Genomic DNA, 16,387 nt, shown 5'->3' with positions numbered 1-16,387 from the left:
TCTGTGATGCAGGTTACACTGCATAACTGGTGGTAGGTGTGTGATTATACAGCCACAGCCATGAATTTCTTTTGTTCACCAAAGTACAAATTAACATCTTCATCCATTTCCTATTTGTGTACAATTTATACTCCTGTATGTCTTTATGTATGAGAGGCTATAGCCATCCCGAGTTAAAAACTTCCTGCTTTAATTCCACTTACATATATTTAAGCAAAAAGAACTGATCTTGTTCTGTGATGTACTAAGTAACAAGAGTTTAATCGTAAAACAATTCAGTGCACTTAATAACCTGGTGTGTTTTGTAATCAGAGTGTAGCTCTAGGTTAGCTACTTCCAAAGGTTTTTTTGATGATATTTTTTATTGTTGTTGTTGTTGTCTTTCAGAATACTGAGCCATTTCATACATTCTGTGTGGACTCATTAGAGAATATTCAATCACTCAGTAGCACTCAGGCTAAAATGGGTCATTCCAAGAGCCTCGAGTCTCTTTATACTATATGGAATCGGTTAACAGAGATCTTGCTCCCTAGATCATTTTTGGGACTGCTTAGGCATGGAAATCAAATTTGAAAAACCTCTCAAGTTCATTGTTTCAGTGAAAACCTCTGAAGTGCAGTGCCTGATGCAGTTTCTCTTTCACTCCTTGTGCTCTGGCTAACCTCTAACCGACCAGGCAATGAGTGACTTACAATTTAGTTATGTACACTTTATATAGAAGATAAGATTGTTTTACCTTTAATTTCTATACTCTGGACTAATTCCTACATCTACAGAACAGTGATGTTTCACTGAAGCTCCACAAAGATGTAAACAACATAGGATCTGCACCTGTTTTTGTTAATACTCTTGTATAAAAGCATGACTGCCCATTATTTCCTTCCTGTTAAAAAGCTGTGTGCATCTGGAGCTGCAGACAAACTCGTTTAATGTGGTTCATGTTGCGCACCACTAAAGTTATTCCTTTTTAAGCTATTTGTTTGAAACTGCATTTCTTCCCCTTTTCTCAAGCATAGCAAAAGCAGTGCCACCTTTTAGATATTTCAGAGCTGTAATCCCTTAGTAGAAGGCAGAAAAAAGTATTTGTTGTCAGACAGGATACTCTGTCTCATATTAATAGTGAGGGCCGGCTTCAAAGGATGAACACAAATAGACTTGCATTGTCCTGCCTCTATATCCTTCAGAGTTCAAAGCAGGAGTTTGAATAGCAGTGTTTCTAAAGCTTTTCTTTTAGACCTGCTGAGATGTAAAGCAGGTAACCTGCTATTGACTCACACGCACACAAACACACACACTGATATATGCACAGAGTTGCTGTTAATACATTCTTTACAAAGCTCCATGTTAATACTATGCACCGCAAGCACACACATGATAAGACTTAGCATTAATGCTCACACATCGTGCAAGTCGTCTTTGCAGCACATCCCTGCGGGCTCTGAGCATTGAATAAGCAGGTAGTTTAAGATATATTTACTTATTAACCCTGCGTGATGATTGATGGACATGTGCATGAGCAGGCAGACAGATGTCATGTGTGTGTGTTTGTGTGTGTGTTTGTGTGTGTGTGTGTGTGTGTGTGTGTGTGTGTGTGTGTGTGTGTGTGTGTGTGTGTGTGTGTATGTGTGTATGTGTGTGTATTAGTTGGGGGGGCTCTGTGTCGAAGCACCTTCCCTATAGACTGCATTAATGAAGACAGAGGAAGAGAGAGTGAGTGAGAGAAGGGGAAGGAGATAAAAGAGAGAGCAGAGTATGCACATCAAAGAGTTGCTAATGATGGGAGATGCCATTAGGGGTTGTAGTGGCCTTTGTTTCTGCTTTCTAACACCTGCAATTTGTCGAGGGCTTTCTATGTACCACTGAATTACCCACATTTGCATGACTACTGTGTGAATACAAAAAGGAATATAAAAAAGATCCCCAAATAGTTTGTGTGCCTTATACTTAAGCACTGCTTCATGTCTCTTAAGGAATAGCTAACTGATTACCTAGCTGATGCTGCAATGCTGAATAGGATTTTCTGTGCTGGATTTAACAGATATGTTACAGTGCAGCGTATGGTTTCATTTTGTTTTAGCGGTTTATTTTTGTTGTAGCTCTTGATTCAATAGGTCAGCTTATCAAACAGTACATTCAACATGCTGCACAATAAAGAAAAATTCATGCTACAGTACATATCACCCATTAGCCAGCTATTTCTATCCAGGTTAAAATGAATCACAGTGGTGGTTTCACAGCAGGAAGTTCATAGCTTGCAGATATGAGATTTACTCAGCAGTGGAGAATGCAGAATTCGAAAACATGTTTGCAAATTTCCTGCAAATCGGGACTCTTTGCAACAAGGTTTGGATAGAAAAATTAATTCAGTTTAGGCATGAGACTTAAAAAAAGATATCTTAGGCTACATTTGGGTCTTGTTTACTGAGACCTGGCAGCTCTGCTCAACACTAGGAGCCTGGTCAGAGGGCAAATGCTTAATTAGTCATGTTAAATTCACAGCTTTATTTCATTATATGCAGCTAGGAGTCTAAATGGCTCTCTCAACCGTTTGTGCTTGTTATTGAGCTAGTATAATTTTAAACGATTTAATCAATTCTAGTTGGAAACATAAAGGCATGGACTTAGCCATTGTTTATTTTTTGTTGTACCACTGCATTGTACTGTATCGTGTCATATCAAAGTTTTTTTGTATCAATTCCCCACTAACATTTGAATATACACTGCACTAGAAAGCTCTATCGATGCCTAGATATCAGTGCATACTGCTACAACAGGACTATAGTTTAGCAATCAATATGACCATATGGGTGAGCATGTATCCTATCTCTTCTGAAAATGAGCTTATTTAACATTTCTGGGCCTGCGGGGTTTTGAGGGAATTGTGAAGCAAATCAGAGCGTGAAATTGCGATTAGCCCCCGTTGTTTGTACCGATTAAAGGAGGCTATAGGACTTGGCATGGCCAAAGGTGTAACCTGTTTCGTTTGGCCTTGCTGAAGCCCTCCCAGATGGAGTGAGCAGCTGCCATTGAGTAAATGTGAGCTGTGTGTGCACAACAAGGGATGGCTCAGGTCATTTTTAGATTCAGGAAGCAAAGAAACAAATCTGTCGCTCTCAGTTGGGAGGAGCAGCCTTACAGTAACACCTTGAGCTAGAGCAACAGCTCTCCAGGTTCAGCTCCACTGTGTCTTGTTCTGCCTGGCTGCTATATCAGACTCAGAGGAACACCTACACACAGTGCTGCTAGTCCCCCAGTGTGGCTGGATCACACTAAATTTCAGAGGAGGGACCTCCTAGTGTTCAACAGTATAGCTGTGAAATATACGTGTCCAAATCTAAGGGTTACAAATCACAACGCAGCCTACCGAAATTTACAGTCATTATTACCCCAAGCAATTTACCAACAATTACAATTTGTTAATTGACTTAATGTATTCATTAAGTTAATTAAGTCAAACTGTTTGTCCATGTATAGATATGGTGTTGTGTAATAATGTAGATTGTGAAAGAAATTTGTTCCTGTCACTTGTTATATTGTAGCTATAAATAATTATTCCTTTAGCAGCTTCACTTTCTCTCTCTTGAAATTAATAATAAAAATACAGCTTGTAATGTTTCACATAATCCAAAAAGTGTATTTAAAAAAGTCCTCTCCTGAAATCTCTTCTACTGCAGAAAAAGTAAAGGAATAGAATTAGCTGTAATTGTACGAACAGCGGCATATTTGGATGAGCATTTAAATATAATCCCCTGGTTTGTTTTGGGCCTTAATTAGAACTACTCAAAACTAACTTGGTAGCTGATGTTAGATTCCTGTAATGTGCTACTAAAAGTTTAGTATCCATAAATGTTTTAGCATTTAATTTTACTAGTTAAAGGTGATGAGGCAACTTCAGACATGATCACCTTTGAACGTGGCCTCAGTCACCCTGCACTGGCAGCTCTCAGCAACCCACAGTCATATGGCCACACGCAGCGCTGTGGCTGCTGTTTGGATCATGACCTCTCCCTCCTCTCATGACCCCAGGTCTGTCTGGGTTTGCCCTTTAAACGTGCAGCAAAGCTTTTGCCTAGGCTTGAAGAGGGACAGCCATATCAGATTTCAGGGGAAAATGTTGGAGAGTCAGGAGTGCAGAGCAGTGCACTGGAGCCTGAGTACAATGGCAGCTTTCTGTCAGGCAGCGACTTCAAAGGCTCACTGAGTGACTGCTCTGAGTTAGACTTTGTTGTAGATCACTGAGGAAATTCACAGATGTTTTCTCATTCGAGACACCATTACGCCGGCTCAAGTACCCAGTAGCCCCGAGCATTTCTCTCTCTCACTTCTCTCATTTCTCTCTTTCCATCTTTCCTGTTCTGGCTCTCTCTTTCCCATGCTCTCTTTCTTGTGTGTGAGACAGATGTGGAACCAATTTTTCCTTTTTTTTCTTCCTGCAGTCTGTTCATAGACCATAAAGACAATTCACTTGGACTTTTTATTGTGAGACCCCCCAAACAAGGAAGCCTAATGGCATTTTATAATGTACAAAGTTCTACCCAAGTGTTAACCAAATGTGTTAATCATCGTGTGTGATTTTGATACAGTTTAAATGAATGCTCATGTAACTGAAATAAAAACATGTATTGATGATTTTTTATCATGATTAATCTCTCTCTCTCTCTCTCTCTCTCTCTCTCTCTCTCTCTCTCTCTCTCTCTCTCTCTCTCTCTCTCTCTCTCTGTCTCTCTCTCTCTCTTCCCTCTCATACAGATTGCCATCAAGTCCTATGTAAATAAATGTTTATTGTATAATACAGTAAATACGGTGGAACTTTATCTTAAATCTGTATTAATTACTTGTCCATTTTTGGTATGAAGAATGTGACCATAAATTAACTTTATTTTTTAGATATATGGATTTCTGTGGTATAATTGATGTCATTCTTAATCTATTCTACTTTTTCTACTTTTGTAGTAATACATTTTATTCTTGCCAACCTGTAAAAAAAAATTATACTTTTATCATTGACTTTGTTTTTATGGCATTGTGCATTTTAATCATTTCCTAAACTTATTGTTCTATTTTCTTTTACTTTTTTTTTCTTTCATTTTTTTCAGTTTATTTGACGAGGGGTTCTCCACCGAACAACACAACTTACCACAGCTCTATATGTAAACCCAGATCCATCCTTATTCCATGCGAGTATGTGTCATTATCCCATTTGGTAACGTTAACTGTGAAAATAGGAGAAGTTTCTCTGGAGGCTATCTGTTGTAGAAATTATAGGTAGAAATAAGTTTTGGAATACCAGTAAAAAAAAATTTAATTAACTTGAACTGAAAACAAGTGCATCTCATGATGTAAAATGCTATAGTTTGTCCACATTTTCTCATTTTTTCGTTCTGAAAGTTAGTTACAGCAAGTTAGTTTTAATGGCAAACAGTTAAATATGACCATGCTTCTGTGTTTATTGAAGATAATAAGTAGCCAACTTTCACTTAATACAGACAACACACTACCGTACTTCTGCTGGTAAAGTAGTTCTTCCAAGACAACTGTGTTTGATCAGTCAGTGCTTTGTATTTATCTCCAACCATATATCCCAGTTCACTCACCTTGTACATCAGTACACAGGGTAACCAAATTCAACACAGGATATTAGTTACAGTGCGACTCTCTTTGCAGTAGAAATAATGACACATTGGAGGATTATGGGTAATGCGCTGAGCCTAACGCATTGTCCGGTGGAGAATATGTATTTGAATGGGTTCTCGGATTAAGCTATGACTGGGTTTCTGCATACTAACATTGCATACTAACTGGGTTTCTGCATACTAACACACTAACATCTCTTAAATAAAACATTGGTCTTGTATGTGATTAATGTGGCTTGTTGTCTGAGGACGGTTCTTGTATGTGCATGTATTCTTTCCATCAGCTATGTTTTGTACCACAGTGGCAGTAAAAAAATAAATAAATAAATTATTAAGGAATGTGCAGGTTCATTATAATTGCTGGCATGATTTGTCTCCCAGAATGATTCTAATACAGTATATAAATGTGAATAGATATTACAGAGATGGAAATTTGTGACTATCACACTTGTATATGCATATTTAACATCCCCTTCTAGATTTAGTCCCCCTTTGTTGATGGCAACCTTCACTCTTCTGGGAAGCTATTCTCTTCACTTTGGAGTGTGGATTTGTGACTATTCAGCCACAACAGCATTAGTAAAGGTAGGGACTGATGTAGGACAAGGATGTCTGGGGTGTAGTGAACAGTGTTCTAGTTCATCCCAGTGGTATTCATTGGGGTTAAGGTCAGTTCTCTGTGCAGGACACTTGACCTTCATGGACCTCACTTTGTGCACAGGAGCACTTGGTTCCAGAGAAGAGAAATTCTGCAGTGCACAAAGACATCATATAAGGTTGTTTCCAAATTTGTGCCAATAGTTTGAGGAAAAACCATGTAAGAGAGTTTTATTTATAAAGCACACTTGAAATAGTTGTCAAATGCATACATAAGAATAAAATTAGAAATTAACAAAAGACTAAAAGTAAAGGCAGTGCACAATAAAAAATGTCATGTTAAGAGATGAAATAGTAACAATAACAATAAATTAAATAAAATATATTCATAGGAAATAAGCAAGCTTGAAAATGTTTTTTTTTTTTTTGTTTGTTTTAAAATGGTAATATCATGATGTCAGCACTCCTGATATCTATTGATAGGTTGTTTTACAGCCTTGACATAGTCGACAGTAAATGCATGGTCACTGATCATGGTATCCACATACTTTTAGCCACATAGTGTACATATTAAAATGTGAAATACGTGGCTATTATATTCACTGTGAGAGATTTTTGTGCGAAAAATAATCGAATGAGTTTAGATTGTAGAAATTCTGATGTAGGAAAATGAAATTCTCTAATAGAAGTGTAGTGAAACATTCTGAGTTTACTGAAAAGATTTGCTCTTCACTGCTTTTGTAGAAATGGCTCTTGATCTTATCAATCTTAGCAGCAATGTCCTCATTGTTAGACACATTGTTATTATTTTCACTGGAATTACACTAACATGCGTTAACTATCATGTCAGTAACTAAATGCTTATAGTCTAATATACTGTTGGTTGTGTTTCTTTTAATGAGACAAAACCTCATAACCTTGTGTGCCATTTAATGGCTGATTAAATCTGATTACTCAATTTAATTCATTCAAAGTCATTTGTTTGGCTGTATTACAACATTATGTACCAAATTTCAGTTACAGCTACATACAACTTTAATTAAACTTTGCCATTTCACAAAAATGTCCCTTATTCACCTGATGATTATGGTACTGTTTTTCATGCTGTTATAGATTAAAAAAAAAAAAAGCAATAGAAAGAAATATAGCAATGCTTTGCATCCATTACAGGAAAGCTGAGGTTACCCTGGGCCCAGTGGGAATTCCCAGCTCACCCTTTGGCTGGGAACACAATAATCCCTTCAAAGGAAGTGATCCACTTAAAAAATCAATCACTGAAAACTTTTTAGGGACAGTGGGAGTCTTTGCTGAAATGTAAATTAAAAAATCTGGATCATAATTATTTGATTTATCAGAGTATAAAAAGATTAATATTAAGTTTACTTATCAACTAACATGCTGTTAGATATTTAACACTGCAATAACTGCTCTGATTTACATTTTCTATTTAGCATGATCCCTTATTTAAATGTGTAGTTCATACTTGTGGAATAGTTCCATGGTACAATGAGAGAGACTATAGAAAGCTGTTCATAATATTTGTAATATTGAAAACAATCTACAGTAAATTTTATGTAAATAGACTAACATGCTCTTTACGGTTTAATACGTTAGTGTTTGATACTGTTTAATATGGCAGTTGGTGCAACTGAGATTGGGTTGCTTGGATAACTGATGTGTCGACAAGTAGGTGGAGAAGTGGGTGGGTGATTGGAAAACCCTTTGCTTTCACTATAAAGATTGAATCTCCTCCCTTAGAGTATCTTAAACTGGATCCCAAATAGCACCCTCATGTCTTTAATTTCAATATAGGCTATTAAATACTAGATTTTACACCCTAGGTAGCAACTACGTGTCTAATAGGGAGCCATTTGGGATTTGGGCTCAACTTTTCAGGGAAACGCCAAAAGAAAAATGTCATGCTTTTTGACACTTTGACACCTTTAATTAGCAAAGCTAGTCAACTATGACACCTTAATCACTTGATAAGTGGACTACTGAGGCGTCATTTGTCATTTGTTCATGACAATTCCCATACAGTAGCTTTCAATTAAGGATAACTGAATAACTGTTGAGGCACTTCCTAAGTTAATAGTATGTTTGTATTTCGAACTTTTGAAGTGATTTATAAAATAATGATTTATGTTGATATTAGAGTAAAACATTTCCTACTTTATGATAAATAAATAAAGCATACTTTGTTTTGTTTTTTTGGTTTTGTTTTTTTTTAACAAGAATTCTGGCTTTTCCCAGTTGTGGCTTGTCTTGGCTGAAACAAATGGGTCGAATCCTGATTAACTTTGTGTTGAATCGCATTATCCCGTCTCTTTCGCCTCCCCCCGTGAAGCTATCTAACAAGCCTCGTACCAATAGATTTGTGCAGATAACACGGGGGCATTGTGCCGACGGGCCGCGCTACAAATCCTTAATTACAGCATGGGGGGATCGGGTGACTCCGCCATCCAATACCGGGCTCCCCGCGCGGAAAGGGCTCTTTGATCAAGAAAATCCAATTATTTGTGTATATACATTTCCCACATAGTGATTACTTCATTAATTGTCCCGCCTTTATCTCCACCCTGCCCATCCCCCCTAATAATCAGCCCTTTTATCCAGACCAACAAACACACCATAGGAGCTTTGTGGATTCAAAGGATTTGCTTCCCGCTCTCAAAGAGCCGCTATTCTTTGATGATTGGGCAGCGGCAAACTTCAAAGTCATAAATCTTCCTCCTGACTGGCTGGCGGCCCACCAAAGTCCTTATCAAATCCTAAGAAGTGATCCTTCAGTCCCTCAGATGGTCCAAGGATATCTGGAGGAGAGGAAGCGCAGGGACTCCACTTTTCTACAGGAATACGCTGTTGTGTTTCTTCCAGCGCTCCGACTCTTCGCCTGAGACAGTGAGGAAGAGCGCGAGGAGAAAGTTGGCCATGGCAGCGGTGGCTGTGCTGAGGAACGACAGTCTACAGGCGTTTCTGCAGGTTTGTGTGATGTTTAAAAACCTATTCGTGAATTGCGTTTTCCGTTAAAGTGGATAATGCATTGACTTATACAGACTTAAACGAATTTTGATAAGAGTTACAATCATATGCCTAGATTTGTAAGGGCACTTTTGCCTAATATGCATAAATAAACAGGTATTTTATTTCTACTTTTTCATAATAAACTTGTATTGGTTTTGATTCAAAACTGGCATTAAATTAATCCGAGACACCATATGCCAAGTTGCGCATCAGACTTCTTTTTATTGTCTCCCTACATGCTAACTTTAGAACATGTCTTCTTTTTGGATCATCCAGGACCGTACTCCAAACTCCTCACCGGAGAACAAGCATTCACCTCTAGCGCTTTTAGCAGCTACGTGTAATCGGATCGGGCACCACCACCACCACCATCACCCATCTAACCCAGCTGACTTTATCCAAGTTCCATACGACGCGACCCTGGGTTCTCCATCGCGCATTTTCCATCCGTGGAGTAACGAGGCAAATCATCAGACTGCTATTTCCAGCAGTTCCTCTTTCGGACTATCGTCTAAACCTCCACTTTCTGCGCACCTCCAAGGCTCCTACAGCTCTCCCCATGAGCTGCCGTTAACACCTCCGGCAGAGCCCTCGTACCCTTACGACTTCTCGCCGGTCAAGATGTTGCCGTGCTCCGTACAGTCATTACAGGCCACGTGTCCGCCGACCTACGTCCCTGCTGTGACGTACACGGCTCCAGCGCCCATGCCACCTGCCGTGCCAGCTTTTGTAGCCGGCCACTCGGGCCTGGTACCCCAACATCAGAGACAGCTGTCCCCAAATCCGGCCGAGGACATCCCGTGGTGGAGCTTGCAGCAAGGCAACGCCGTAAGTCACCCGTCGTCCCTGGCGCCTCACCGTTTTCCTCTCCAGAGGGGTTTAGTGCTTGGCCACACGGACTTGGCGCAGTACCAGAGTCAGATCGCTGCTCTGCTGCACCCCAAATCCCCCCTCGCTTCAGCGCGCCGATGCCGCAGGTGTCGCTGCCCGAACTGCCAGACGTCCAGCTCGAGCGACGAACCGGGTAAAAAGAAGCAGCACGTATGCCATGTTCCCGGCTGCGGCAAAGTTTACGGCAAGACGTCCCATCTAAAAGCGCACCTTCGCTGGCACTCCGGAGAGAGGCCGTTCGTCTGCAACTGGCTTTTCTGCGGGAAAAGTTTTACACGCTCGGACGAGCTGCAGAGGCACCTGAGGACACACACCGGAGAGAAGCGCTTCGCCTGTCCCGACTGCTGCAAGAGGTTCATGAGGAGCGACCACTTGGCCAAACACGTGAAAACACATCAGAACAAGAAAGCCAAACCTCATGAGAAGAGCGCAGGACACGTTAAACGGGAAGACACGAGACACATTTAAAGGACTGGTGCAATACCTTGCACTCCTGACAATGCACAGAACATAAAAAGTGGACTTTACAAAATGTTTCAACTTTCTTAACAACCAATGCAAGTTGTTTCTTTTAAAGGCGTGAAAAGTCTCACTTATTTGGAATTTACATTTCTGGACTTGTAAATATGATTTTCAAGTCTGTACATTACATTACGAAGTCATGGGGACTTTGAAAGATGTTTCTTATCCCTGTGCTGCCCATAATATCACTAACAAGTTTTGAACTTGTGTTAAGATCTTTGTCTTCGGTGGAAGATCTCACATTGATTGTAAATATATATTTAATAGCTTTTGTTGAAGGAAAGTGTCGGTTTTCGCTCCTTGTGGGGTGTTTTAGCATGCTATATTGAAAACAAGCTGTTAAATTGCTGTGTAAAAATAAAGAAACTTGTTCATCCACTTAAAGTTGAGTAATATAGTAAGTAAAAGGTTTTCACATCAGGGTGAGGGTAAAATATCGTTTAAGATCTTATAACACTGGTTTTAGCAATCCCTTCAAGTAAAGCTGGCATCACTGTAGAATAGTATCAGTTTATATAAACTGAGTAAATATGACAAACGTTTCTTGATGGCATCTTTTATATCACAGCTAAAAGTCTAATAATATTATTGTTAAAGGGAAGACATTTGTATTACTATTATGTTCATATCACAGCTTTTGCTTAGATGATCTATCAAGTTTGGGTACGTTGGCCGACAGAGCTTTAAACTAATACATTCGTCTATAATATGAGGAGGTCCGTAATTTTTGCTGGTTTTATTAAGTCATGCCTTTGTGCTTTTCTTTTTATATGACTATGAACAGTGAAAAGGTTTAACTTGTGTGTGTGGAATTTTAATGAAAATGCTCAAAAGGAGCCAACTGTATAAACTCTATTACATTGTTTTTAATTCATTTGTGTAACTCATTTGTTAGTTATACTACTCAAAGAACCACAATATGATTTTTTAGGTTTACTTCATTCAAGTACATCTGGAGATTAAACAACCTATTGAACAACTAATGTAACAGAATTACAGGTGTTTCACAGTTTACGTAATTGTATATGTAATATAGTATTCTAATTAAATAGGATTGTTGGCTTTTACATTTTGATCAGCTTTAAGTAATATTTTAAGCTCCACTCTAGCACACAGTGATGAAGAACTTATCACAAAAATAAGGATTGTGCTCATGGGATGAGCTGGCCATTCCACAAAGTCTAATACTTTTTTCCACAAAAAAATATTTAAGACACAATATTGGAATCGAAATCTGCTGTACTCTCTATGTAGAGGAGTTAAAGGCCAAAGAGTGTATTGAATTTCCACACAAATCAGGTGTTGTACTGTACTTTCTAAGAAAAGGGTTTGTTAATGGTGTGTTTGTATATTTATCAGTTTGCTTTATAATCTTGCTCTAATTTGGAACCTTTTCTGATGGTGAGAAACTCTGTATGGTTCAACAGAGAGCATTTAAAGGTTGCTCTAGAGTTATAACTTAGATTAGATAGATTTTAATGTTTTTTCTGCAGGTGTTTAAAAATGTTTCTATGCCAAGAGCCAACATGTTGATGGATGTAGAGCCACAAACTGCATGGTGAAAATGCTATTAGCAGTGTCCTTATCTTCTAATATTGCACCTCCAACCCCCACAAATATAAATAAACAAATAAACAAACAAACAAACAAACAAATAATTGCTGACACCATTACAGCATAAGACAATAAGTATGCCATCCTGTGGTGTTTTAACTTTAGCTTTATAACTAGCATATCTTGTTCTATTATATCCACTTACCAGTGATGATTGAACCTTGAAAGTACCTGATGATAAAAAGTTCTAATTCCTAACTATTCATGTCAAACATGTTTATAAAATAAAATATTTCTGATATAATAATATCAAATACAATATCACCTCTAGGACCAATCTCTTCAATTATGAAGTGTGAATTTGAAATGTGTTACTTTTGCCGATTCATAGTAGAAGAACTCTCCACTGACAAAATAGCTTAGTTTTGTGCCTGGAAATTTTTTGTTTTTTTAGAATTGTATTGTTATAGCTTATACGATGTTATTGCTTCTTATAATCCTCATATGTCAGCAACAAACTCCTCCCAGTAGACCCAGTAAGCCTGCATATATCCATGTGACTGTTTATTTCCCAGCTTCTAAATCCTTTCATTCTCAAGTTGTTCACTGATACATATTTTTATCTGAGCTCCCACTGAGTAAAATAAAATTACTAGAATAGATACAATCAGTCAGTTGAGAGCACTAGATATGCTCTTTATTTTACAATGTCGAAATCTATAATGCAGAGAACCAAAATAGCATCATAAACAATTAATGATCTTTGCAAAATATAAAAAATAATGATGTATCTAAGTTTTATGTCTATATTTCTACTCAGGTAGCTCTAATTGTGTGTCTGTTCAAATTATTTTATTCTTTTTTTTCTATTTATTATCTATTCATTTCTTTCACTTGCTAAGATGTGAAACTATGAGAAACTATAATACATTCAGTACATTTACAAACATATTACAGTACATATGTATTGTTTGCACACATTAAATTCCTTCCCAAAGGCTAGTGAATAAAATATAATGATTTAAATCTACTGTTGGACCTAAAAGCATATACAATAGACACAACTAATAGATTGTAGAAAAACCATTCTTGTAGCAACTGCAAAAACTTGATTTCTCAACCTTTATACAGGAGAGAGAGGCAGTCAAGCGGTCTGGCTAGAAGATTCCAGAGATCTGGAGACAGTGTATAGACAAAAAAAATAGCAATATAACAAGGGAAAAACATTTAAAGATTTTAAAAATAAATTCAATAATTTCCTGGGTATTTATGGGAAGCATAAAATCAAGTCAAGTCACTTTTTATTGTCACATCACCACAGCACATGTGCCTTGGTGAGTGAAGTTCTTAGTAGCAAACTCCAGAAATTGCAGAACAGTTATACAGATAAAGATGTAGATAATGAGATGACATATGAAAATGTGCAATTTGCTCATACATATAGTTAGTGCAATGAGCTTTTGAGATCCCAACATCTCAACAAATTTCAGTAATGGATCCGTGCTCAAGCAGGTTTTGAACAACACTCATTTACTAATGAGTAAACATAAAGATTTGATTTAAGATTTTTAAAAACCTCACACACTAATATTTGAATCAAAAGTTAAAAACATTTATAAATGAAAAACTTTAAAATTTTCTGTATTTCCTGTGATAGGTTGTGCATACTTTACAAAATCATACTGCACAAATATATGTTCTTATAATTTTTCCTTATAAACTTATAATTACTTCAATTTACATTTATTTAGCCATAAAAAATATTAGCCTTTCTTATTGTCCTCAAGATAATAATTTACCCCCTGGATTCCATCATCATAACAATAAAAGAAAATATTCTGCTTCTGTCTATAATATCTTACTGGGATGATAATAAAAGTTTTAATGCTGACCCTTGTGGGACCCCACTAGTGATGGTGTCAGGACAAGAAAATAAATCACTAATATTGACTGGAAGTTTTTCAAATTTGGCATTTGAAATAAACCAGTTGGGTAATGTATATTGAATGATGATGCAATGATCAGTACAACACTTAATAAATATATCACAGACTTCATTATCAAGGATGACCCAAATGGCACAACATCTGGAATAAGATAATGTAACAACACCAAGTAAGGACAGCAAAGAGCACTAAAATTTGTTACTGTGGTGATGCCAGTGATTAAGGCTGATATAGAGGATATAGAATATCCCTGTTTTAGTTCATTTTACATGTGAAGTCATTTATCTCTGTGTCAGTGATAACGTTTGCAAAGTAAACTGATGAAAATCTGAGTTTGTCACTGCATTTACTATGTCCACTTAAGTAACCTCATAACAGGAAAACTCTGAGGCAGTGAATATCAGATTTATTAGATTATATATTTATAAACCAGATTTTTTTTTCCAGTTGCAACCTGACAGTAAACCTATCAAAGAATGGGTTTACCTTCTGTGCAATTCAAATCCATTTTCCTGACATGGGGTGGTTTTGCTGGCAAATACTTATACTATGCTCTTAATTCTTCAGTGTAAAACAGTATAAATAATATAAATAAAGAACAATATAAATAAAGTATGATGTTAAATGACTAGGCCTGATTTCAGCATGAAAAACTGCTGTAAGAAAGTTACTTTTTAAGAGTGTCTGATAAGGCAGCATTTACCAACAGACTATTTCAATAATAAAAAAAAAAATCAATAAATTAATTTTATTTAAATCTATAATTTTATTCATGTAAAAAGTTATGTCTAAAAACATGAATCATCAGAACAATAAGAATACTGTTTATATAGTTCATACCATTTATATAGTGTTTTTCTAATACTCAAGGTGGTTGTACAAAAGATGATCTGATCTAATATGGGTCTTTCTCATTGGTATACACTCTATTGCAGGACACATAGAGTCCCCAATGGTTCCCCCTAATGGTTCCCACAAAGAACAACTTTAGAAACCTTTCTACATTTTCTCCTAAGAATTTAGTCTATGATGCTGTCAGCATGCTAAAGGACAACTTGCTGTTTGCATTAGATGGCTTTAGCTTACATTAGCTTAACTATGTGATATAACCAAATCATGTAGACATTTAACCCTAGTCTGACTACACTGTCTAAAATGTCTGCTATATTGTTAAGACATAAAGAGCAGTAGACATAAAGTACAGAACTGGAATGGAATGGAATTCAGATTGGTGACTTTGTGATCCAAAGCCCATCATCACAGCTGAAAAAAACATGATGTTATTGGTCTGTATGACTCCTAGCTGAGCTAGTTTACATCAATTGATGTTTTTATCTTATTAATGAAAACATTGTCTAAATTGCACCGCATATTGTTAGCTCTGAGCTTTAGGAATTTTTAAATCTTAGTTGCCAATGTTACCTTGGACATTCACAATAATCTGAAACACACCCTAAAAGAAAAACAAAAGTTTTTCAGACAAAAATTAAACATTTAGGTTCAGCTCATACAAATTAAGCTGACTATACTCCCAGACTATAGAAGATCTGTAGGATGTATCTCAATCTGGTAATATATTATTGCATTATATTATATAGATATAAAGATCTATGCAATCATGCAGTCCTCAGTTACATAGAACAGTAAGGCTGAGCTTTTTCTGAGTTATTTGTGATCACCGGACTGGGGAAATTATGTATAAATGGCTATATATAATGTAAAATTCACTCAATGTACGTGTTAATACCCTAATTAAAACTGACATTACTGTTTGGGTCACTTGATTTGGAAGAGAAGGAAATTAACGGTACCAGAAAGTTCTTATATTCCATCGCCATCTTGTGGCAAATTTTGGATATGAAGTTTTCAACTCCCAATTTTATTTCTCTCTTTCGAAAAGGGTATGATGAAATCTTTAAAAAAAAAAAAAAAAACAAAAAAAAAACATACATACAAGTAAATGTGCTCAGGTGAAGTAAATGCAAAATGTATATTGGTCGTCTTTAAGCACGAAAAATATTCTAATGAAAATCACTAAAGCGTTGTTTCTTTGTGTTTTGGTATGTCTCAATTCTAAGTGTATGGTGTCAGAGGTCATGCAATCCTTATTGTGTTACATTTCCAATGTAGTGCTATTTGACGCTTTGGCTCAGAAGGAGCTGTCCAGGTACTGAAACGAGGAGCCGCAGCGCCACGTTGTGGCAATCTGAATAAACCTGT

The 16,387-nt window shown here is 37.0% G+C and overlaps 2 protein-coding genes across 2 annotated transcripts in view; both read left to right on the top strand.

Moving 5' to 3' along the window:
• The window catches only part of myo3b (myosin IIIB), a 76,829-nt gene extending 70,853 nt beyond the window's left edge, over positions 1–5,976 (top strand). The window contains exon 36 of the mRNA XM_047814581.1: positions 4,750–5,976. The gene's annotated coding sequence lies outside the window, so the exon portion shown is untranslated. The remainder of the gene's footprint in view (positions 1–4,749) is intronic.
• A 2,501-nt stretch (positions 5,977–8,477) lies between these two features.
• Positions 8,478–12,440, top strand: sp5a (Sp5 transcription factor a). The gene is made up of 2 exons (XM_027164709.2): positions 8,478–9,212; positions 9,531–12,440. Exons 1-2 carry the CDS (start codon positions 9,162–9,164, stop codon positions 10,611–10,613), a joined length of 1,134 nt encoding a protein of 377 aa, XP_027020510.2. The 5' UTR covers positions 8,478–9,161; the 3' UTR covers positions 10,614–12,440.
• The last annotated feature ends 3,947 nt before the right edge of the window (positions 12,441–16,387 follow it).

This window comes from Tachysurus fulvidraco, chromosome 6 (genome assembly GCF_022655615.1).
Source record: "Tachysurus fulvidraco isolate hzauxx_2018 chromosome 6, HZAU_PFXX_2.0, whole genome shotgun sequence".
Lineage (NCBI taxonomy): Eukaryota > Metazoa > Chordata > Actinopteri > Siluriformes > Bagridae > Tachysurus > Tachysurus fulvidraco.
The sequence above is the reverse complement of the archived record's forward strand: the minus strand, read 5'-3'. Positions and strand labels throughout refer to the sequence as shown.